Source organism: Triturus cristatus, chromosome 2_1, assembly GCF_964204655.1.
Source record: "Triturus cristatus chromosome 2_1, aTriCri1.1, whole genome shotgun sequence".
NCBI lineage: Eukaryota > Metazoa > Chordata > Amphibia > Caudata > Salamandridae > Triturus > Triturus cristatus.
In genome coordinates, this window is record NC_140581.1 from 1134481560 (window position 1) to 1134504814 (window position 23255).

At 44.9% G+C, this 23255-nt stretch overlaps 1 protein-coding gene across 1 annotated transcript in view; it reads right to left on the bottom strand.

Annotated features, from left to right (window-relative positions):
• Positions 1-23255, bottom strand: part of CDS1 (CDP-diacylglycerol synthase 1) — a 467729-nt gene that overhangs the window by 44864 nt on the left and 399610 nt on the right. The window contains exon 12 of the mRNA XM_085636573.1: positions 10700-10803. Coding sequence (XP_085492699.1) covers positions 10700-10803 — 104 coding nt within the window. The remainder of the gene's footprint in view (positions 1-10699; positions 10804-23255) is intronic.

Here is a 23255-nt window from a genome sequence, read left to right on the forward strand (position 1 = left end):
CTTTTTGAAAAAATAACAGAAATAGAAATAAAGAATAGTCTAGGTATGACATACAATCGAACAAATAACCTCCTACCCAACCAGAGGAAAGCGCTTAAAACACTACAAGACTGCAACCAAATTACCATTAAACCCGCAGACAAGGGTGGAGGGGTTGTAGTCTTGGATACATCAGACTACGAGAATACAATGAGATCACTGTTAAACGTAGCAGACCATTATGTACGTGTTCCCTTTTCTATGATCGAGGTTCTAAAAAAAGAAGTCTTACAACATCTAAATGTAGGTAGAGAAGAAGAAGTGATTTGTGATGATGAATATAAGTTTCTCTCCAACAATAACCCAATTATCCCCGCAATCTATGGTCTACCAAAAATACACAAAGACATCGCGAATCCACCTATGAGACCAATTGTGAGTAGCCTGGGTTCACTATTGGAACCACTAAGCAAATATGCTGATTTCTTTTTAAGACCGATTGTTCAAAAACAGGAATCATACCTGAAAGATACAGCTCACACAATTTCGATTTTTGAAGGGATTAGCTTCAATAGGGTGACTCAGTTCTTGGTCACCCTTGATATTGAAGCACTATACACAAATATCCCTCAGGACGACACAATACGAGTTATGGCGTCTATTTTAGAAGAGGAAAATCTGAATGACAGGCAATGCCAATTTATTTTAAACTGCATCAAGCTAGTTTTGAAGAATAACATTTTTTTATTCAAAGAAGAGTTGTATAAACAAATCAAAGGGACAAGCATGGGGGCCACATGTGCCCCCAGCTTGGCTTGCCTTTATGTAAGTCACTTTGAACGTAAACATATTTACAATGACATGGCACCTTTTTTTGAAAACGTCTCTCACTGGCATCGTTTTATAGACGATATAATTTTCATCTGGAATGGTGCGGAAACTGAGCTGATGCAGTTTTTAGAATGGCTCAACATAGGAGATGAGAATTTGAAGTTCACAGCCAATTTCAGTGATAAAAGTGTTGACTTTTTAGATATTAAAATAAAAGACACACAAGGACATCTTGAGGTGGAATTATTCACGAAGCCAACGGATAAGAACACTTTGTTAAAATATGACAGTAACCACCCTAAGTCACAACGAGACAACATCCCCTTCGGCGAATTTTTAAGATTACGCCGTAACTGCACAAATCTGACTGATTTTTATTACCACGCGGAAATTATGACCAACAAACTAAAAGAAAGAGGATACCCCAGAAAATTAATCAAGCACTCCCTTAAGCGTGCACGATTCTATGATAGGGATAGCCTTTTAAATAAGGATAAAGAGAAGAAAAACAGCAATTTAGATAAAATTGTCTTTGTAAGTCAATACTCTGGATTAAGTAATAAAATAAAGAACATAGTAAATAGAAATTGGAAGATCCTCAATGATGGCCTACAGACACCTATACCCAAACCTCTATTCTCTTTTAGAAGAAATAAAACTATAAGAAATGCATTGGTAAAAACGTACAAAACATCTGAAAGCAACAGCCAAAATAACCTGCATAACCAGAAAGCTATAGGTAATTATGCCTGTGGCACATGTTCCATTTGTCCTAATTGCATTAAAGAAAAGATCTTGAAATTTAATGGTAAAACCATAACCTCAAAAACATTAAATAACTGCCGGAGTAAGAACTTAGTATACCTCATTGTCTGTCCATGTGGCTTAGGCTACGTGGGCGAGACTAGTAGGGAACTACGTATTAGATTACTCGAACACAGATCGGCGTTAAAAAACAAAAAGGAAAATGCACCCCTTACAGAGCATTATGCTAAAGCCAATCACCAGTATAATCAGTTCCAGTGGTTTGTATTGGAAAAAATAACTGTCAGTCGGAGAGGAGGCAATCTTGATGCAATTAGAAAAATGCATGAACAAGGGTACATGTGCCATTTGGACACGATAAACACAGGTATGAACACCAGGGAGGACTGGATGAAATTGATGGCAAATCAATGAAATATAATGCAATAAGTATATGACAACTTGATATTGCAGATATAGCTAATGTCTGGTAAAAGAGTAACTGTTTAGAACTAGGACAATGCAGACCATTGAGTCAATAATTGCGTATATATGCATATATATATGTGTACCTCCGTTTTTGGATGCACATGTGTAAATGTATATGTAATAATAACTAAAAGAAACACCTGGGGAAAAGATCGCCCTAAGGTCATGGCAAACTGCAATTGATGCATTTTTGATTTCGAATAATAACAATAAAAAGAAAGCGATGCTGTTAAAAATATATTCTTTATCAAACTTAGTTTACGTGAACATGTTAGATCGAGGCTACGGGTTCTTGCAGAGTCTCAGTAATTCCGGGCTTACAACTAGCGGTCGAGAGCCAGATTGATAAAGTTTTGACGACGTTGCAAAAAGAAAAAAGAAAAAAAGAGGAAAAAGAGTAAAAGTATATCCGGGTCGCCGTGGACATCATGAATATAATGTATCAACATGGCAGATTATAGCCGTAGGTTGAAACGCACTGCATTTCCGGAATTAGCACTTCCGCATCACCATAGGTAGAACATACAAGTCCGTTAAGGTAGACGCCGCCGCTACTCCCATAGTCTGACGCGGGAAATTTGGAAGTACACCTGAAACTGATTTATGTTCCCCGCAATGGTCCAATCAGAGCCGGCCTTCTTGGGCTTTCAAATCGGCAAGACACGGGTATGTTAGATGCTGGTAGTCAGGAGGACGAAAGGAACCCAATTGGCAGTCATTCAAGATCGTTGAGACGGTGAGGTCATTGAGTCAGAGACAATTGTACTATTGGGCTACAATTTATGCCTTAAAAAATAGATTATAGCATTTCTTCTACTGTGATACTATAGCGTAATGTTATAAACTATCGGGCTATAATTTATGCCCTATTTTATAGATAATAGCATCTTCACTCGATTGTGGTATTATAGCGTAATGTTATAAAAATTCTTATTTTAGGTCAATTCGAGTTAAAGCAGAGAGGCAAACATTACAACCAGGAAGCGATATGTGCTTATTTTATTCGGAAGTAAAGAAATAACAAACAAAGTGGTTTCCCCCGTAAAACACGGTAGGCATTTAAACTTTAATGTTCTAGAACAAAAATTAGAAATGAAAGTATTATGTTTAGACCTAATCAAATGGTTCACGTTCCAGGCACAAATCACCAAAGATAAAGAAAGGAGGAGTATCACAGAACATTCTGACCGTATTGATAAAACGCAGGAGCTGTGCAAATGAAAGCAATATCGCTTAACAAGGTGATGAGATTCAGTATGCTATGAATCCGCCGTGATATAAAAAGTGTAAAAATAAGGAATATCAATGTTCGTAATCTGACTTGGTGTTTAAATTTAAAAATAATATTAGCTTTTTCTAGTAGAGACGTACTAGTTATAAAAAGGTTGAGGGCAATTCTATACAAAATATATGATGGTTTGTAAAGCAGATTAAGAGACTAAGGATGTCAGGTGAATGTAAGATAGGACTATTAAGATCTGGCCAACTTTAAGGCTGAGTAACCTATTGTCTTTTCAGATGTTGTTGATAAAATTACAAGAATAACTAGACAATCCCCGAATTTGAAGAACCCAAGACATGCTATAAGGTAACCCCTAGATTCTAAAAATCCTTCTACACGCAAGACTCACAAACTCTTGAGCCCTGTATGTTTGAATGGCCCATTTGATAGGATAACACATAAATAATCTGATTTGGGTGTAGATGTTTTCCATATGATACTATATACGATACAGTTTGTTTTGAAAAATCAATTTAAAAATGCAAAGAAATCAAAACATGACTAAACAATGTGCAATTTATAAAACCATTTTTAATATTATACAATGCAGACGTTCTTTTAAGTGATCATTGCTTGCCATAAACGTAATTTTGCACTATTGATACATTTGTTAACAGGAGCTTATCGCAACGGCAACCATTCAGTGCCTACAATAATTTGAGAGGATGAGACAATCTTTGTCTTGAAAAAGATGGACAATTATATTAAACCATCGAAACGCGTCGACGCAACACTACAACATAATCTGTGGGTACAGCTTTTCTGATAAGACACTGTATCTACATATTGTGTATAGGAAAAGCTCTGTTGAGATTCATTAGCAGATGTGTCATTCAATGACAAATTGTACTGTCTTTTTTTGTCTCTCCACTTCTGGTTTATGAGTTTGTTAATCGTTGGGCACAGTCATTGTGTACTGCCGGGTCTGTAAAACTATATTCAAGTAAGACGTATCCATTGTGCTTTTTGATTCAGCCGAATCTATTTGTTTACTGGCAATAGGCACAATTCTTGACAGGATCAAAAATTGTTTTTGTATTATGTGTTTTTTAACTGGTTTTTAATAAAATATGATGTCTTTTTAAATTACATAGTGGTATGTTTTTATATCAATCAGACATATCCTAACACATGGGCTTATGTTTGTGCTTCTGTTTAGAATAACTCAGTATACTTCCATACTATTTTTCACCACGGGAAATCTCTTCCTACCCTAAAGTAGTACTCTATTCCCCTGGTTGGTCAAAGGGGTCACTCTCATTTCTACTTTAAACAGTTATAGTTAGGACCCTGTTTCCATAGGAAATCCGCAACATTCTATTTGGAATAACTTTGGCGCCGGTCGACGAATCCTCGCGAAATTTTCAAAATAGGTGGGGCGCTACGCTCCGCTCCTACCCTGAAAGTCTCGGGGGGATTCGTCAAGCGGGGGCTGAGAAAAAAGGGGGGTCCCAAAACGCGTTTTTCCCATGCATTTTTCCATAGGACCTTTAGACACAGCTACAGCCCGAACGGCTGAACAAAGTTACTTGAAATTTGTCAGAGAGGTAGTCTACAGGTCAAGGAAGTGCCTTTTGTAGGTTTGGTGTAAATCTGTTCAGTAGATCCTGAGAAAAAAGCATTTAAATCAATATACATATCTGAGCCAGCTTACGGTGCGCTTACCGTGCACTTACGGTAAGCTTACCGTACGCGTACGGTGCCGTGCGCGAGCGCGATTCCGATTGGCTGTTAGATCTTAGTAAACATTCGAATCGGTCGAAACCAGGAAGTGGCGGCCACCATTTTCTATCTCGCACTCTGAGGGGGAGGAGGAAAAACAAAGGCAAAAACATGTAAAGGGGCTGTTTAGACAGCTCCTAACCACCTAGCCTTGATGAAGGTGTCCCCAAAGTACCCCCAAGGCCAAAAATTCAATTTTAATTTTTTTTAAAAAATCCGCGATTACGCTTACCGTACGCGTACGGTAAAAATAAAAAAATAAAAAAAAATTATCCACACTCTCCACACCCCGTGTGCAAATGTCATCTGTAAAAGTGTACCTTTCACAACGAAGCGCATAATATGTCCTCCATGTGCGCACGGTGCGCGAAGCGCATCGTGCGTACATGGCCCATCCAGCGTAACGTGGGCACGCGGTGCGCATAGCGCACCGCATGCCCACCGTGCGTGCACGGCACTAACTGCGTAAAGTGGGCGCGCGGTGCGCGAAGCGCACCTCGTGCTCACCGTGCACGCACGGAACGAACTGCGTTAAGTGGGCGCGCACGCCACGAATGGCGTAAAGTAACTTAGCATTTAAAAAAACGTACAAATTCACTGAAAAAACCATAGGTTTCACACACGTTATAGTTAGGAATTAGCATTTAAAAAACCTTGCAAATTCACTGAAAAAAACCATAGGTTTCACACATGTTATAGTTAGCTGGACATTTTACTGATAAAAAACCAATGAAATTCCCCCGTTATAGTTAGTGCAGGCAACTATAACTCACGCGACCGCAATCCTCTGCTGATGACATATGTGTCTTTATGAAAAAAACATATTTGCAATATATGTATAGCTAAAATTTAATGGAAGAAGACATGGGCAAATAAGTGTCTAAATACAGTATTAGCATCAGCAGAGGATTGCGGTCGCGTGAGTTATAGTTGCCTGCACTAACTATAACGGGGGAATTTCATTGGTTTTTTATCAGTAAAATGTCCAGCTAACTATAACATGTGTGAAACCTATGGTTTTTTCAGTGAATATATATATATATATATATATATATATATATATATATATATATATATATATATATATATATACATATATATATACATACATATATACATATATACATACACACACACATACACCCCCCCCCCCTACATACAGGGCTTGAAAAATCATAAAATGTCACGAGACCTGCAGGTCTAGTAACTTGAAACATCTACTCGACCCAACAGTAAGGCACTTGACCTCTGTCTCTAAAAGCCAGTAAATGGGGCAAGTTAACATGATTTCAAGGAATTTTATTGCTCATTCACTTAGTCAGCAATAAAGATGCCTTTAAATCTTGGCACATTTGTTGTGCTTTCAGAGGCAGAGATCAAAAGTCAGTTTGTCTTCCTACTCGCTAGAAAGGGCAAGTAGGACCTAAATATGGCTCATCCTGCTTTTATCTGCCTCGCAAATGGAGTTTGAGCCCTACAAACACACACACACACACACACACACACACATGTATACACGCATACAAATACATATATACACACACATATACATACACAAACACACACATATACACACATATATTCACACACATACATACACACAATCATCAATAGACTTTATTCAGAGGCAATTAACCGTCCATAAAGGCATTGCACAAGCAAACCATAAAAATTGCATAAAAATACCATTCATAGCATAAGACCTAGGTATATACAATAAAACACAAGATAAAAAAGCTTAAATCTAGAGCAATAACACGATATATCAAAGATTAAAAGGACAGGTGTGCAACATTTAGGGGTTAAAATTAGATCGAAAATATATTCACATCTGGGCAAATTATTCCACCACATTCTTCATACATCCAATTTGGGAAGAAACATGGGCACAAATCTCCTATGGCACAGCTGGCTAAGCCTAGACGGAACTAGTAGAAGGAGGGAGGGCAAAAACTTTATATTGGGTCTGCCATGCACTCCACTCCTATCTTCTCCAGACATGCATAAATGTATTTAAGTTATAAGGACGCAGAGATACAGTGACTACAGTGTACACTACTTAATTATTTTAAAAGACATAGATCACTTATCCTAAGTCCATAAAAGGTGTGCACACTATGTCCCGTTACTGTGGGAGAGCTAGAGAAATATTCTTCCTGGCATAGATGACAGCCCATAGAAAGGATGCCATGCTACAGCAGATCTCCTAGAAAGGCAAAGATTGTAAATATAAATATGCGGTGCTGGAAACGTAACATTGCATGCCTCCAGTGCCCACCCTAAACACCTAATTGCGAGCATTCCCTATGGGGAATTGTTACGCTTGAAAAGGATATGCAGCACGGATGAAGAATTCAACATCTGTGCTTCAGAATCCATGCATCGCATGAAAGCAAGAGGCTATTCAGATGAAATTTTAACTAAAGCTCTAACTAAGACATCAACTAGATCTAGAGCTAGTTTACTCCCAGTTCCAACAGTAGTCTTGGAGGCTTCATCTGACTCATCAGCTACTCCAGAGGCAACAGTTAAAACTCAATGTCCTAGACTAATCACAGCATATAGTGAGAACGAACGCAAAATTAGATCTATTGTCAACAAAAATTGGGGAATAGTACTCACTGATCCTGTTTTAAAAATGAGTCTACCATCCAGTCCCACCATAACATTCAGTAGAGCTAAAAATATGGGGGCAATACTAGATCTCACTAGCCCGGAAACAAGAACCAAAACTAATTGGTTAAAACCAAAGGATGGTTTTTACAAATGCTCATCTTGCCGGGCGTGTAAGTTCGGGGTTAACACAACAGAATACTACACTCCATTCAGCCCTATACCACACAAGATAATGGGAAACTATAACTGTAAGACTGATTTTGCAGTTTATGTTCTCACGTGTACCTGTGGGCTTCATTACATCGGAAGCACCAAACTACAGGTACATGAGAGAATTCTTCAACATCTACGTGCAATTTTACATAGTGATCCCAATTACCCAGTGGCACGCCACTTTAAACAAGTGCATGGTAATAATTTATCTTGTTTAAAGTACTATGTGGTAGCTGCTATTCCTAAACCACGCAGAGGAGGAAACAGAGAGGCTTTGCTAAGAAGATTAGAAACTAAATTCATTCTTAACTTCGACAGCAAATGCCCAAATGGTCTGAATAACACCGAAGATATGCACACATGCTTGTAAACAGTTATTCTGTATGTTACCCGGATTATTGCATTCATATGTGGTACAGATTCTCCAGACATGCATAAATGTATTTAAGTTATAAGGACGCAGAGATACAGTGACTACAGTGTACACTACTTAATTATTTTAAAAGACATAGATCACTTATCCTAAGTCCATAAAAGGTGTGCACACTATGTCCCGTTACTGTGGGAGAGCTAGAGAAATATTCTTCCTGGCATAGATGACAGCCCATAGAAAGGATGCCATGCTACAGCAGATCTCCTAGAAAGGCAAAGATTGTAAATATAAATATGCGGTGCAACATTGTTTAAAATGTAGCAGTCTTCCAATCGGTAAAATATAACGCTTCCTCAGGAGCCCATAAAACTTACAAAAAGACACCACATGCATAGTATTTTGAGCCATCACGCCATCACAGGCACAATTAGAGTCGTGGACCAATCATTCATGTTCAAACAACTGATTAATCAATGAAGTGTCCAATCTTAAACGAGTCAAAACAAACCTATGCCTTGCATTTAAAACAGCTTCAAAATACGGTTGCATATCAAAAGTGTTTAAGATCATGTGAGTTTTCAAAACACTGGGTTTGGAATTTCAATTGTCAGGCTAAGATTTTCCAGGTGTGTCATGGCTTCGTTTTTAAAGTTTTTCTACTAATAAGATCTAGAGTTTCAGGCTTCAGACAGTTGTGGGGGAAGGTAACTTACATACATACTCACCAATCTAAATGCACACTCACTCACAATATATTCACAAACACTTGGTAGCAGTAGGTGTGGTGGGAGGGAAACATCTGAGGTTCCTGGAGGATTGGGATTGCCTCCTCCAGATCTGCCAACTTGCGTATTTTTTCCCGCTGCGCAAGGGGGCGTCGCCATTAAGGGGGCAGGGCTAATTGCTGAGCGCAGCCCAAGACACTTCTAACTGCACAGCCCCCGCTCCCAAGCAAGCACCCCCCACCCTCCAAAAACCAAAATCATAGCTTTTCAGACTGCTGCAGATGACCTGGGGAGGTTTCACATCTCATAATGGACATTAGCTGAGCAAAACCTCCAAATAATTAACTGGAAACTTGCTTTCTTGCAGGAGATTCCAGCTACCTGTGTGCCCACTGTGTGATATCAGCTCCTCACCGGGTGAGTGCGTGAAAGGAGCCGATATTGTGTGATACACAGTGGCATTGTGTGGGTTGGCAGGTCTGCGTCTCCTTCGCCAGTCAATGAGAGGAGGTGTGTCAGTTCCTTACTTATTACCTAGTGGGATAGGGTTAGTGAGAGTTTCTGACCCCACCCCGCTCTATGACGAGCATCAATGATGGACACTTGGCACTGGCCACTACAAAGCTTAAAACTAAAGCACCCAGGTCCGAGTCTATCAGTGACACACCCACTCGTCATGAAGGGGAGGACCTCCAAGTGCTCAGCCGGGATAAGGAGGTCACACCCACAGGGCTGTGGAATCCTCAGCCAGGCAAACTGCAGCTCAGACAGTCAGGTGCCTGTGAATTTAGCATATGTACAGCATCTGGCTGCCTGACCTGAACAGTAAGAGTGTCTGTGAGGCTGACCTTTGCCCATCCTGACAGATTCTCTACCTGTTTTCAAAAAAGTGTGGGGTGATTGGCCCCTACGCCCTTAAGGACAGGCCGAGCCTGTCAGCCTCTCTGTTTAAATCAGCACTTTAGAAGACCTATAGTGCTTGTCTTTATTCACTTTTTTGCTTGCATTAAAATCTCAAATCCTGCTGTCGCATCCTTGCGTAGTATGGACTGGAATGAGGACAGGGCTGAGGCGGTAATACTCATGCCAAGTTCTGCTCTTAATTGTCGCAATCATTCTTTCCTCAGACCTCTCCATAGGTGGGAATGATCCCTCAAGCTTAGGATCACTTCATATTGTAAAAGAAATCCAACTGAGGATTTTGTGAGTAAAAATGACCCTGTGCGAAGTTAGAGCTCCCAAAATGGATAACATTTCTATATCTTTTATATTACTTTCAACTTTATGATTGCAGTTTTTGGTTCTCTCACTTTGCTCAAGCTTCAATGAAGACATGAATGGGCAGAAGTTTCAAACAAAAATCAAACAGAAAGTAACAGGTTTTTAATTTTGTTAATTAACTGTTTAAAAGGCAGACTAAGAGGCTGGTTATTCTGTATATCACGCAAACATTTTGAAAAATGAAAACACCATTTTCAAAGCAGAATATCTGCAGACTCCCTGATTTGTTTCATATTGAACACTCGAATATTCTTTGAAATGTATGCAAAATGCCATGTGTGTAAGTTATGAAAGAAATCAATCAGTGCAAGATAATGTACACAAAAAGTCAGTGAATTTGTGCTTCTATAAGGGAAATCTTATTCCACACAAAGGCAAAAATGCCTAACAACATTACTAGACCCTGGTAAACAGCAGAGATAAAATTAACAAGTGAAAACATACCTAATGAAGCTGGCGATGTATACATGAACAAAGGTAGCCATCAAGTACTGACAATCAAAACGATCCATAATTCCTCCATGCCCTGGAATAGTATCGGCAAAGTCCTTAAAAAAACACACAGACATTAATGCAAAATCATAAATCACTTTATTCATAACAAAACTGGATTGAAGTTACTAAGCATTCAACACGGATTATTATAACTGCGTGAGAAGCAGTAGGGTTGTACCATAGCGGAACTGGAACCCTTGCTTTGTTTACACCCACACTTTCACAATGAATTAGAAACGTGGCATGCTCCAAGTATCAAATATAAGAATTTGGCAAGGTCAAGGGTCTGACCTTGACAAGTTGGTCCGATTTCTGAATTCTTTCAAGCATGTGAAACAAAAAAGGCAAAAAATTAAAACTTTCATCCTCCTAAACACGGCAGCCATTTGCTTTGAAAATCAGTTACAAATTGAAATAAAGAGGGCTAAAGAATGGAAAGGAAAAACATTGGCAAAGTATTGGTCCACCAGCCCTAGCACTGAAGTGTCCTTCTTTTGAGGTAGATGGGCACAAATGATCAGGCAATATGCCAATACTCGCATTGCAAGAAAGCCAATGTCTGAAGTGGGCTAACTGACTTACGCAAACTGTATGCTGTGGTGGGGGGATGCAAAATGTGAACAGACCACCAAATGAAGATGGCTGAACCAAAGTTCTCTGTGTATATGAATGTTTTATTTACATGAGGTAGTTGATACTGCTTAAGCGATCTCTCTGCCAGACCTAAAATGACTTATTGATGTGGAGCTTGGCTCAAATGGTCACTTAGGGCAAAAGAAAAGAGAACGTTTCATACCATGTTGCATTTTCGACACATCACCATATACCACCTCATTCAGGAATAAAAAGGTGAAATGTTACAGCAGTGGGCAACTGAAATTATCCTGAACACTTAAACTGACCAACATATTTATAATAACTGAGTAGATATGCATCTAAAGGTACTACCAAAAGGTATAAGCTACATTGCAAGGAAAGCAAATCGATTTTGAATTAAATCTTGGAGAAAATCGCCATATGGTATGACGACAACTAAGAAAATAAGTTACTTGCTTGTAACTGTAGTTCTCCAGCAGTGGTATCTTTCGTAGATTCACATTCTTGAATTACTCCTAGACGTTGAAGTGAGAGTCCCAGGGTACGATATTAAAGCAACATAGTATAATACCAATAGCCTGTAAAGGCTATACAACATTCGCTTCAATAACTTATCCACAGCATTTAAAAGGAACCAAACTTCAGCCAATCAGGCGACACTCCCCTCAGAGGCTTCTTCCCTCAGAATTTCTAGCACTAGTGGTGAAGGTAATCCCATAACAGTAGGGGGGACCTCCACGGGGAGGAGGGTGGGTCGTATGTGATTCTATGAAAGATACAAATACTGGAGAACTACAATTGCAAGTTAGTAACTTATTTTCTTCTCCAGATTTGGATCTTTCTCTGACGATTCCAGGCAGTAATGTTGCTTGAACATATGCCTGTTTTTCCATGTGGCCGCTTGACATATTCCTTCCAGAGGCACACCAGCAAAGAGAGTAGTTGTAGTGGAAACCACCAAGGTAGAATGCGCTTTGACTTTGTCTGCAAGGGGTCTTCCAGCTTTTCAGTGACCGAGCTGGACAGCCGCAGAAATTCATTCAGCTATGGTTGGCTTGGAAACTGGTAAACCCTTACGTTGAGCCACATATGCTACTAATAGTTGGTCTGTCTTCCTGAAGTGTTTAGTGCGATGCAGATAGAATTTCAATAATCTTTTAACGTTTAAAGTATGCAATGATCTTTCAGCTGCTGTTTGGGGATTCGGAAAGAATGTCCTCAGGACAAGAGCTTTGTTTAGATGAAAATCTGACTGAACTTTTAGTATTAATCTGGTATTGGTTCTAAGTACCACACAAGTGTCCTTGAACTCTAGGAAATACTCTTTAATTATGAATACTTGCATTTCGCTCACCCTCCTTGCTGATGTAAGGGCCAACAACAATGCCATTTTTCACATCTCTTTGTTGGTGGGTTTGAATGGAGTCTTATGAGTTGCGCAAACACTGTGTTAAGCTGCTAAGATGGAGAAGGTGCCTTAATTAGAGGAAAGACTCTACAGGCTTTTACGAAACTGTTAATCACCCTACTTGACCATAAGGACAGTAAATCAGTGGATGGTCTGCGTCTTTGAAAGTGCTACTAAATGCACCTAATTGAAGCACGGACCAAACCTGACTTTGCTAAAGATAAGAGCTATGGTAAAACGTGTTCTGGTGATGCAGAGATAGGGTGAATATTAGATTTGTGGCACCATAAGTAAATGCTTCAATTTCAGTCTATACATTTTATTTGTGGTACCAGTCTTGGCTTTTTGCAAGAATGTCTCTACAGTCTTGAGGGATGTTAATGTTCACAAGCTCAGTGTGTTTAAGAGCTCGGCTGGTAAGTACAAGAAGGTCACATTCGGGTGAAGTACCTGGTAGGAATAAGCCTCTTTTTTCTGCTTTCTCTCACCCTGCATGTTGTTACAGCACGGTCATTACAACGACCGCATTGTAACAAGGCACACTATTAACTCCAAGTCACAACAACGACTTGTGGAGGGGGGCGCTGGATGTTGGAATAGTATAATTTACTATTCCAACTCCAGTTTGTGCGGACAGTAGGGAAGGTGTGGATTTTAAATCCAACACCTTCTTCTCCCTCCGCAAGTCGTTGTAACGACTTCAGGGTAATGGTATGCTTTGTTACAAAGCGGTCGTTGTAACAACCGTGTTGTAGAACAAGTTACTTACCTTCGGTAACGATGTATCTGTAAGAAACATTAGTTAGTTAGATTCCTCACCTTAGAATATCCCCAGGCGTCAGACTGGATCCGGAAGATTTTTCGTCAGCAATACCCCTTGCGCGTCGCTAGGCGTCGTCTGCGGCTCCGCGTCCGTCGTCGTGCGCCGGAATGACGTCGGAGTACTTAGACGCCGCCCTCGCGCGCTGACGTCAGGTCTTGTACATAGCCTTCCGCGCCAGGAACGCAGAGCCATGCAAAGACCGACACTGGTGCCAAAAATAAAATCTAGGGGCCTGAAAAGGATAACCTTAACCCTAGATGTCAGTTCGCAGAACGGGGAGGATGGGTGGGTCGGTGAGGAATCTAACTAACTAATGTTTCTTACAGATACATCGTTACCGAAGGTAAGTAACTTGTTCATCTGAAAGAAACACGTTAGTTAGATTCCTCACCTTAGAATAGATACCCAAGCAATACCATCCCCGGTGGTGGGTCTGCGAACCAAGATCACACCAGAAAGTCCTGGAGGACAGAACGGCCAAAGAAGCCATCCCTCCGGACTTGGCTGTCAAGGCAATAATGCCTGGCAAACGTGTGTAGCGAAGCCCACGTCGCCGCCTGACAGATGTCCTGCAAAGGGACTCCCCGTCCCAAGGCAGTAGTAGCCGCTGTGGCCCGAGTAGAATGGGCGCGCAGCCCAACAGGAGGGTCCTTTTTTGCCAAAGAGTAACAAATTTTGATGCACAAAACGACCCACCGAGAGATGGTCCGTTTGTGCACAGCTTTCCCCTTCTTAGCACCCACGTATCCAACGAAAAGTTGGTCGTCCACCCGGAACTGCTTTGTGCGGTCCAAATAAAAGGAAAGCGCACGTTTTGGGTCCAGACGGTGGAGCCTCTCTTCCTCTTTGGAAGGATGCGGAGGCGGAAAGAAGGTGGGCAAGGTGACAGACTGCCCAAGATGAAATGGAGTCACCACTTTCGGAAGAAAGGAGGGACGAGGCCGAAGGACAACCTTGTCCGGATGAACAGACAGAAAAGGAGGCTTTGAAGATAAAGCCTGGAGCTCACTCACACGTCTAGCCGAGGTGATGGCTACCAGAAAAGCAGTCTTAAGAGTCAGAAGACGAAGAGGACAATTGTGAAGAGGCTCGAAGGGAGCGCACATCAGGAATGTCAAGACCAGATTCAAGTCCCACTGAGGCATTACAAAAGGGACAGGAGGGAACGTGTGAGTAATGCCTTTTAGAAAGCGTGTAACCACAGGGGACTTGAAAAGAGAAGGCTGATCAGGAAGCCGCAAGAAGGCAGATATGGCAGCAAGATAACCTTTCAGGGTGCCCAGGGCAGAGCCCTGCCGGGCCAGAGAAAGAAGAAAGAGGAGAACCTCAGAAAGAGGGGCGGAAAGGGGATCCACAGCCTTTGCTGTGCACCATGCCACAAATTTGTTCCACCGGCAGGCGTATACCGTCTTTGTGGAGGGACGCCTGGCTGCCAGAATGATATCACAGACTTCAGGAGGCAAGTCAAATGGCATCAACTGCCGCCGCTCAATCTCCACGCATGGAGGTGGAGGCTGGACAGGTTCGGGTGGAGGACCGCCCCCTGCTGCTGCGAAAGAAGATCCTCCCGAAGGGGCAGACGTATCGGGGGATCGGTCAACATACTGAGTAGCTCGGGATACCAGTATCTTCGTGCCCAATCCGGAGCCACCAAGATGACTTGGGCCCGGTCGTGCCTGATCTTCTTCAGCACTCTGGGCAGAAGTGGTATAGGCGGAAAGGCGTACAACAGACCGCAACTCCACTCGTGACGAAAAGCGTCGCCGAGCGAGTGCCGCCTTGGAAATTCCAACGCGCAGAACTGCTGACATTGCGCGTTCTCTTCGGTGGCGAATAGATCTAACCAAGGCTCTCCCCACTGCTGAAAGAGACCTTGCGCCACTTCGGAGTTCAGACGCCATTCGTGATCCATCATGCACCGGCGGCTGAGTTCGTCCGCTCTGGCGTTCAGAGAGCCCGCCAGATGTTGAACCACTAGGGTGACGCCCTGGTGTTTCAGCCTCGTCCAGTGGCGCAGAGCCTCCTGACAAAGGGTCCACGACCCCACCCCGCCCTGTTTGTTGCAATACCACATGGCGGTGGTGTTGTCCGTGAACACCTGCATGACACTGCCCCTGACAGAGGGAAGGAAGGCTTTCAGTGCAAGTCGGATCGCCCTCAACTCCAACAGGTTGATGTGGAGACGAGACTCCGCCGGAGACCAGAGGCCTCTGATCTCCGCCTCTCCCATATGGCCACCCCATCCCAGGAGGGACGCATCCGTCACTACGACATGCTCCGGTTGGGGAAGGGAGAGGCTCCTGCCCATGACCCAATCGCGGTCCGTGAGCCACCACTGCAACTGCTGTGCAGTGCCCTCCGAGATCAAGACATGGTCGGACAGGTTGCCGTGATGCTGGGCCCACTGAAACTTCAGGTCCCACTGCAGAGCCCGCATGCGCCGCCTGGCGTGATGCACTAGTAGGATGCAGGAGGCCATCAGCCCCAGAAGCCGCAACACTAGCCTGACCGAAACCCAGGATAGAGGCCGAAAGATGGGAATCAGGGCCTGTATATCCCGGACCCGCTGTTCCGGTGGATAGACCCGGAACTGCGCCGAATCGAGAACCGCTCCGATGAAGAGGAGCTTCTGAGAGGGACTCCGGTGTGACTTCGGCACGTTGATGGAAAACCCCAGCAAATGCAGGAGATCTGCCGTAGTCTGGAGGTGGGAGACGACTGTCTGGGGCGAGCCCGCCTTCAACAACCAGTCGTCGAGATAGGGGAAGACTGGAACCCCTGATCTGCGCAGATGAGCTGCGACCACCGCCATCACCTTCGTGAACACCCGAGGGGCACTGGTGAGGCCGAAGGGGAGCACGGTAAACTGAAAGTGCTCTTGGCCCACCGTGAACCGCAGGTAACGCCGGTGGGCCGGCAGGACGGGGATGTGGAAATAAGCGTCCTGCAAGTCCAACGCTACCATCCAGTCTCCGGGGTCTAGGGCAGCTAGAACCTGAGCCAAAGTCAACATCTTGAACCTTTCCTTCCGGAGGAAGGCATTGACGTTCCGAAGGTCCAAGATAGGGCGGAGGCCCCGTTTGCCCTTCTTGGGAACCAGAAAGTAGTGGGAATAACAACCACGACCTACTTCTGGGCTCGGAACGCGCTCGACGGCCCCCTTGGCCAAGAGGGCGGAAACCTCCTCGTGGAGAAGATGCAAATGACCCCCGAGATACGGTGGTGCTGCGGTGGCATGGCTGGAGGGGTCGTCTAGAAGGGGAGGGAGTAGCCCCTTCGGACGATTTGCAGCACCCACCTGTCCGATGTGATGGACCGCCAGTGGAGCAGGTGATGGCGAACTCTGCCGCCCACTGGCGTGGAATGGGCCTGAAAGCTCGGACTAGGAAGGCTTTGAGGCGGATGCTGCCGGGGTGGATGTGGGCTGACCTCGTCGTCCTCCAGATCCGCCTCGGCGGAAACCACGTCCGCGACCGCGCCTAGGTTGGTTCTGCGGCTGGTGGCTAGGCGCACGTGAGGAGGCACCCCTTCCTTGGCCACGAAAGGGGCGAAAAGCGGAAGATTGCGACCGCGGGGCCGAGAGGCCCAAAGACTTGGCCGTAGCCCGGGAGTCCTTAAAGCGGTTCAGCGCACTGTCCGCCTTCTCGCCAAACAGGCGAGTGCCATCAAACGGCATGTCCATGAGAGTGCTCTGGACATCGCCGGAAAACGACGTGGACCGCAGCCAGGTGTGACGTTGAAGCGCCACAGTGGTGGAAATGGCCCTACCCAGCGAGTCCGTGGTGTCAAGCCCACAACGTATGGCATGTCGCGCGGCATCCCTCCCATCGGCCAGAGCCTGGGTAAGTCGTGTCCGGACCTCCTCCGGACACAGGGGCAGCGCGTCCTCCACCGCATCCCACAGAGAGTGGGAATAACGGTCCAAGAGACAAGCGGTGTTCAAAGACCGCAGGCCCAAACTAAGGGATGAGAACAGTTTCTTGCCAAACTGCTCCAGTCTCTTGGAATCCCGGTCCGGCGGGGCGGTCGGGAAAGAGGATTGGGAGGTGAGGCCTGGATAACCAGGCTCTCAGGGGTAGGGTGTTGGGACAGAAAACTGGGGTCGCCCGGAGCAGGGCGGTGGCGCCTGGCAACGTTCCTGTCCACAGGAGGAACTGTGGAGGGCTTGGACCAGGTGCCCTGGAGAACGTCAGTGAGGGCTTCATTGAATGGCAGCAGAGGCTCAGTGGAGCTTGCTGCAGACTGAAGCACCTCAGTGAGGACGTTCGTCCTCACAGCCACGGCAGGTAGCTCGAGCCCAAGGGCTGCGGCCGCCTTGCGCAGCACGACGGAGAAAGCAGCACCCTCCTCCGAAGCCACAGTCGGAGGAGAGATGAATCCAGTGTCTGGCGAGGTATCCAGACCACTGGCCTCCCCCAGTTCATCTGCCCAGTCCTGGGACAGTTGGGCCTGATGGGCCATAGGATCCTCGGATCCCTCCCAGTAGTCCCCATCATCCGACTCCTGGTGTAGAGGAGAAAGTAACGGAGCCGGGCGGTAGACAAAATGTGTCTCTAGCGGCGTCGATCTCGGCGTCCATCGACGCCGGACCGGCGCCGGGCCCGGACCGGGACTAAACTGGGGCACGGCGTCGAGCGGAGTCGACGTCGGTGTCGGGGGTGGAACCGGAGTCGACGCCGGTGGGGGAGTGACAAGGTTGACCGGCGTCGACGGGGACTCGAGAACGGGTCCCTCGGGCGCTTGCGGCGTCGAGGCCGGAGCCGTCAACGGCGCCGGGGCCAGAGCCGCCGGCTGGCAAGGCAGCCCAGTCGGGTCCGCGGGGCCCGAAGGCGCACCAGCGGGCGCCGACGGCGGAGCCAGGTTCCTCATGGCCGAGAGGAAGGCACTGACTTCCGCCGGCGTCGCGTTAGTCCCAGGGACCGGAGGGTATGGGGACGGACGCGGCACCTGCGGCTCCGCCGGAGCCGCGGGGGTGGAACCACCCTGACCCTCGACCGAGTCGCGCGACCGGCGAGGGGAGTCCGAAGAGCGATGTCGTCTCTTGGACTTCTTGGAATGCTTCGACTTACCCGAAGACTTTGATCCCGACGACCGATGGGGACGTCGGCTGCGGCTCCGCGACCGATCCTTGGACCTCCTCCTGGACCGGGATCGAGAGGCGCGCGGAGCCGAGTGGCGAATCTCGAGAAGCTTACGGGACCGCTCCCGTCTAGCCTTCGAGGTCAGGGCCTTACAGTCCGAGCACGACTCTGCGTCGTGGTCGAGGCCCAAACAGTACAGGCACCGGCGGTGATGGTCCGTAACCGACATCAATCGGCTACAGTCCGTACAGGCTTTAAACCCAGGCATCCTACCGGCACCGGTGTCGATAGACAGGATCAAAAAGGATCAAAAAGTTAGTCAAAAATTGACTAAAGGGGTAGCTCTCCCGGATCTGCGCTTACTGGCGCGGAAAAAAGAAGAACTGACGTCAGCGCGCGAGGGCGGCGTCTAAGTACTCCGACGACGTCATTCCGGCGCACGACGCCGACGACGGACGCGGAGCCGCAGACGACGCCTAGCGACGCGCAAGGGGTATTGCTGACGAAAAATCTTCCGGATCCAGTCTGACGCCTGGGGATATTCTAAGGTGAGGAATCTAACTAACGTGTTTCTTTCAGATACAACATGCGGGGTGACGGATGCGTACTAAGGGGTGTTTACCACCTGGTAGGGGTTCATTGTTACTAACTTTGGCAGAGGTTTCAACTGTAACAGCTCTGTGAACCAGTGTTGTCTGGGCAACCTAGGAACAATCAATATTATACGGCATGGTTCCCTCTTCATTTTGCTGAGAAGTCTTGAGATCAAGGGGAAAAGCGTAGGCTAAGATCCCTGACCATTTTATTGAAAACGCATTCCCCAACGACACCTGTTCTGGGAGCCAACTGGCCTAAAATGGAATTTTCAATTCTCTTGTGTTTCTGCTCAATGTGTCCGCCAAGAAATTGTTTATGCCTGGAACATGTTCTGGTCTTATTATTATTTGATTCGTCAGCGCCCATTTCACAATTTCTTGTGCCAGAGATCTTGTGCCCCCTTGCTTATTGACAATGAGATTGCTTTGAGTTCTAACAAATTTATATGCATTTTCATTAGTTCTGGAGACCATTTCCCACTTATTTCCAAATCCTGTAAATGGGCACCCCATCCCTCTACGGAAGCATCTATGGTAATGACAAATTTGGGTATCTGAGATGGGAATGCTAGGCCAGTTGATAGATTGACATCTTTTGTGTCAATATGTTTTTATTGAAAGTTTAAGGATAACTGCTCACTGTACTTCACCAATTGATTCGTTAGGCCAGTCGCACCAGCATGCTATAGACAGTTCCAGCATTTCAAAAAAGAAAACTTGGCATAAATCTGCGTATGTATACATAGCATTTAGGGATCATTACAATTCATCAAAATTCCAAGCAGATACTGTGAAGTAACCTTCTTAAAATGAAAAAATAACTTCACAAAGACAACATCTAGTTGGATAAAAGTAATACGACATATCTTGCATGACAAAAGTTAACAATTACAGATGAAAGATTGCCATATTCTTATAAAGGAGAGGGGCGGGAGAGAACCGGAGACCCCCAAAGGAAGGGACCCACCCAAGAAATACCATGTTTATCCTCTGGTGAGAGCAGGGGAGCAGGCTCAGACTAAGTTTGAAAAAGGTGAAGTGCCCGTAATCTGGGCTGGTAGAAGAATAGGGGAAGTCCATCTGAGAGGAACTGTACTAATAGGCCCCATATGTAGTTAAAACTTTTCCGCGTGCCCGCTAATATATCTGCCATACGTTCCAGAGTTGGGGACTACCACAACCGAGTGCCATTGGGAGAGGGTAGGGGCCTTTGGTTTCTTCAAAACTGCTGCCAGAGCCGTTCTGGCCACCCCCCAAACAAAGTCACAATGCAGCTATTTCCCATTGTTTGACGCTTCAAGGTACGGTTCCGTAAGCCCAGCAGGATCTATTCTGGGCTCTCAGATATCCGATAGGCTAAGATCTCCTTAATCTGCAACAGAATTTCTTTCCAGAGAGGTTGAATGGAGGGGCAGTCCCACCAGATGTGGCAAAAATCTCTCAAAATCCCACAACCTCTCCAACATCTATCTGAGGTGTTTGGGAATAAGGTGTGTTACTTCTCAGGGAAAAGGTACAAGTTGTATAGAATCTTCTAGTGAGCCTCCCTCGAGGTCATAGAGCGATTATACCTAGAGATATCTTTACAAAGTATACACCACTGCTTCCCTTGCATGGTAATGCCCAGTGCAGTTTGCAAAAAAGATATGTATTGTGGGCAGGCAGGGTTGTAATAGAGAGTAGAGAAAGGTTATACAGCCCCTAGAGGTACCACTGCTTCGTAAAATATTGTCAATAGTGAGAAGGTCACTGGTAGCTGTCAATCTCATATGTGGCTGCAACAGCCAATGTTTTAATTGAATATAATGGAATCTCTCAGATGGCGGTAGAAAGAAATTGCGACAACAGTTTTCAAAGCTTAAGATGTCCCCCCCCCGTCACATGAAATAAATCCGAAATTGTTGTGCAATCCCCCTCTCGCCATCTATCAAAGGGGGCAGTGGAGAGTGCTGGAGGAAATGCTGTATTATAGTGGATGGGAGTGTATGGAGATCGGAACGTTGTTAGTTTGTGTGATTTAATAAAATTGTCCCACACTTTAAGTGTAGTGGCAGTAGGTCTACTTAAATAAGCATTCCAAGGTCGTCCTGTCTAGGTTTCCACAGGAGAGCCTATATTGTCTTGCCCACCACTGCCCTATCCATATGGAGCCAATGTTTTTCTGAGACTCTTAGGGACCATTCGGATAGAACCCTAAGCTGGGCTGTTCTATAATAAAGTAATGTCAGGTAGAGCCAGACTCTGGTAGTTCTCGATCCTGCTAGTAATCAATGGGAAAGCCTGGCTCTGCGCCCCTACTGAATGAATTTGTGACCATTGTACGAATGTCAGAGAAAAACTCCCTGTTCACTTCGAAGGGAAGGCCCTAGAACAGGTACAGAACCCAATCCTGGTAAGGTAAATGGCCGATCCAGGTAAGGTAAATGGTAGCCCATCTTTTGAAATCTGATTTAAGTTGGAGTAGTATAGGAGGAAAAATAGCTTTGTACAGGTCTTCCAGATTAGGCGTAATCTTAATACCCAAGTACGTTATTTCTTTTTTGACCCATTGAAATAGCGAAATGGCCGCTAACTCTTCCATCTCATTTGGGGGAGGAGCGTTTGACAAATTAAGAAGAATTGATTTCGAGAGGTTAACCTTAAAGCCTGCCACTAATTCGAAATTATGAAGCTCTAATTGTAAGGCTGGTAGGGAAGTTTGTGGGGAGGTAACAGGTAAAAGGACATCATCCGTGAACAATTATATTTTGCTTTCCTCCAATTCAAACTGGATACCTTGAATCTCATGGTTGCCCTTTATCCAAGCCGCCAGGGGTTCTATGCAGAGGGCAAAAAACATTAGGGAGAAGGGGACATTCCCTGTCTTGACCCCCTCGTTAATTCAAAGAAATCGCTTCTTGTGTACTTTTTCTATGAGATGGATAACCCTACGTAAGTAATCATTGGTCTGGAGACCCTTAATAAACCCCGACTGGTCTGGGTAGATCAGTTTGGGTAATATCTCTTCCAGTCTATTAACTAATATCATTTTAGCATCCTCATTAAGTAACGCTAATGGCCTATAAAAGGGGTTCTTCCATGGTTTGACTGTGCTCAGTTCTTCACTTCTCGATGGGGGCACCTCTAGGGAGGAGACTATAAAATTGAAGAGGTGTGTCAGATAGGGAACAAGGTCTGTGCTGAATGTTCTAAAGAACTGAGCATCAAAGCCATCTGGGCCGGGAGCTTTATTAAGTTTTAGAGAGTCAATGGCTTTCTGTACTTCTCTATCAATGGGGTGATTGAGTGTTATTAGTTTCAGGGGAGACCTGCGGCAGTCAAGCGCATCTAGATAACTAAGTTGTGCACTTGGTCAAATGAATCAAAAGTATACAATTGTTTATAATAGTCCTGGAATACATGGGCCTTCCCTTCCTCACAGTAATGACATTGTCCTCTAGCATCCGTGATCTGCCCAATATATTCTTTCCACTGTTTAGATCTTAATTGTTTCACTAGTAAGGAGCCAATTTGGTACTGCGTTCTCTGCCAAATAATTTGAGGCCAAGAGCGTACTCTCAGCTCTGTTAGGATAGATTGCATGTAGTTTCCCTTTCAAAGCCACAACTTTTGGCTTTTTAACCATCTCGGCTCACAAGAGCTCCTCCTCCAATGTCTGCTCTCCTTTGCCCTTTGCTGATGCGCCGTAGTGGCCAGTGAAATACATATAGCTGCTTTGAATGCGTCCCAAGTAGTCAAATATGAGGTCTCTTTGGGATCATTAATCTGAAAGAATTCCCGTATTGTCTTCCGGAGTTCATCCCGAAAGAGTTGATCTTGAATGAGTATGTTGGGAAAATACCATCTTCGGTACCCGGAACATTGGGTGGGCCAATTAGGAGCTGTCTCTAATAGGGCATGATCTGGAATAATCAGATGCATCTTCACCGTTTCGACAGTGTGGCGTAATTGATGACTTAGGAAGGTGTGATCTATTCTAGAATACGTCCTGTGGGAGTGT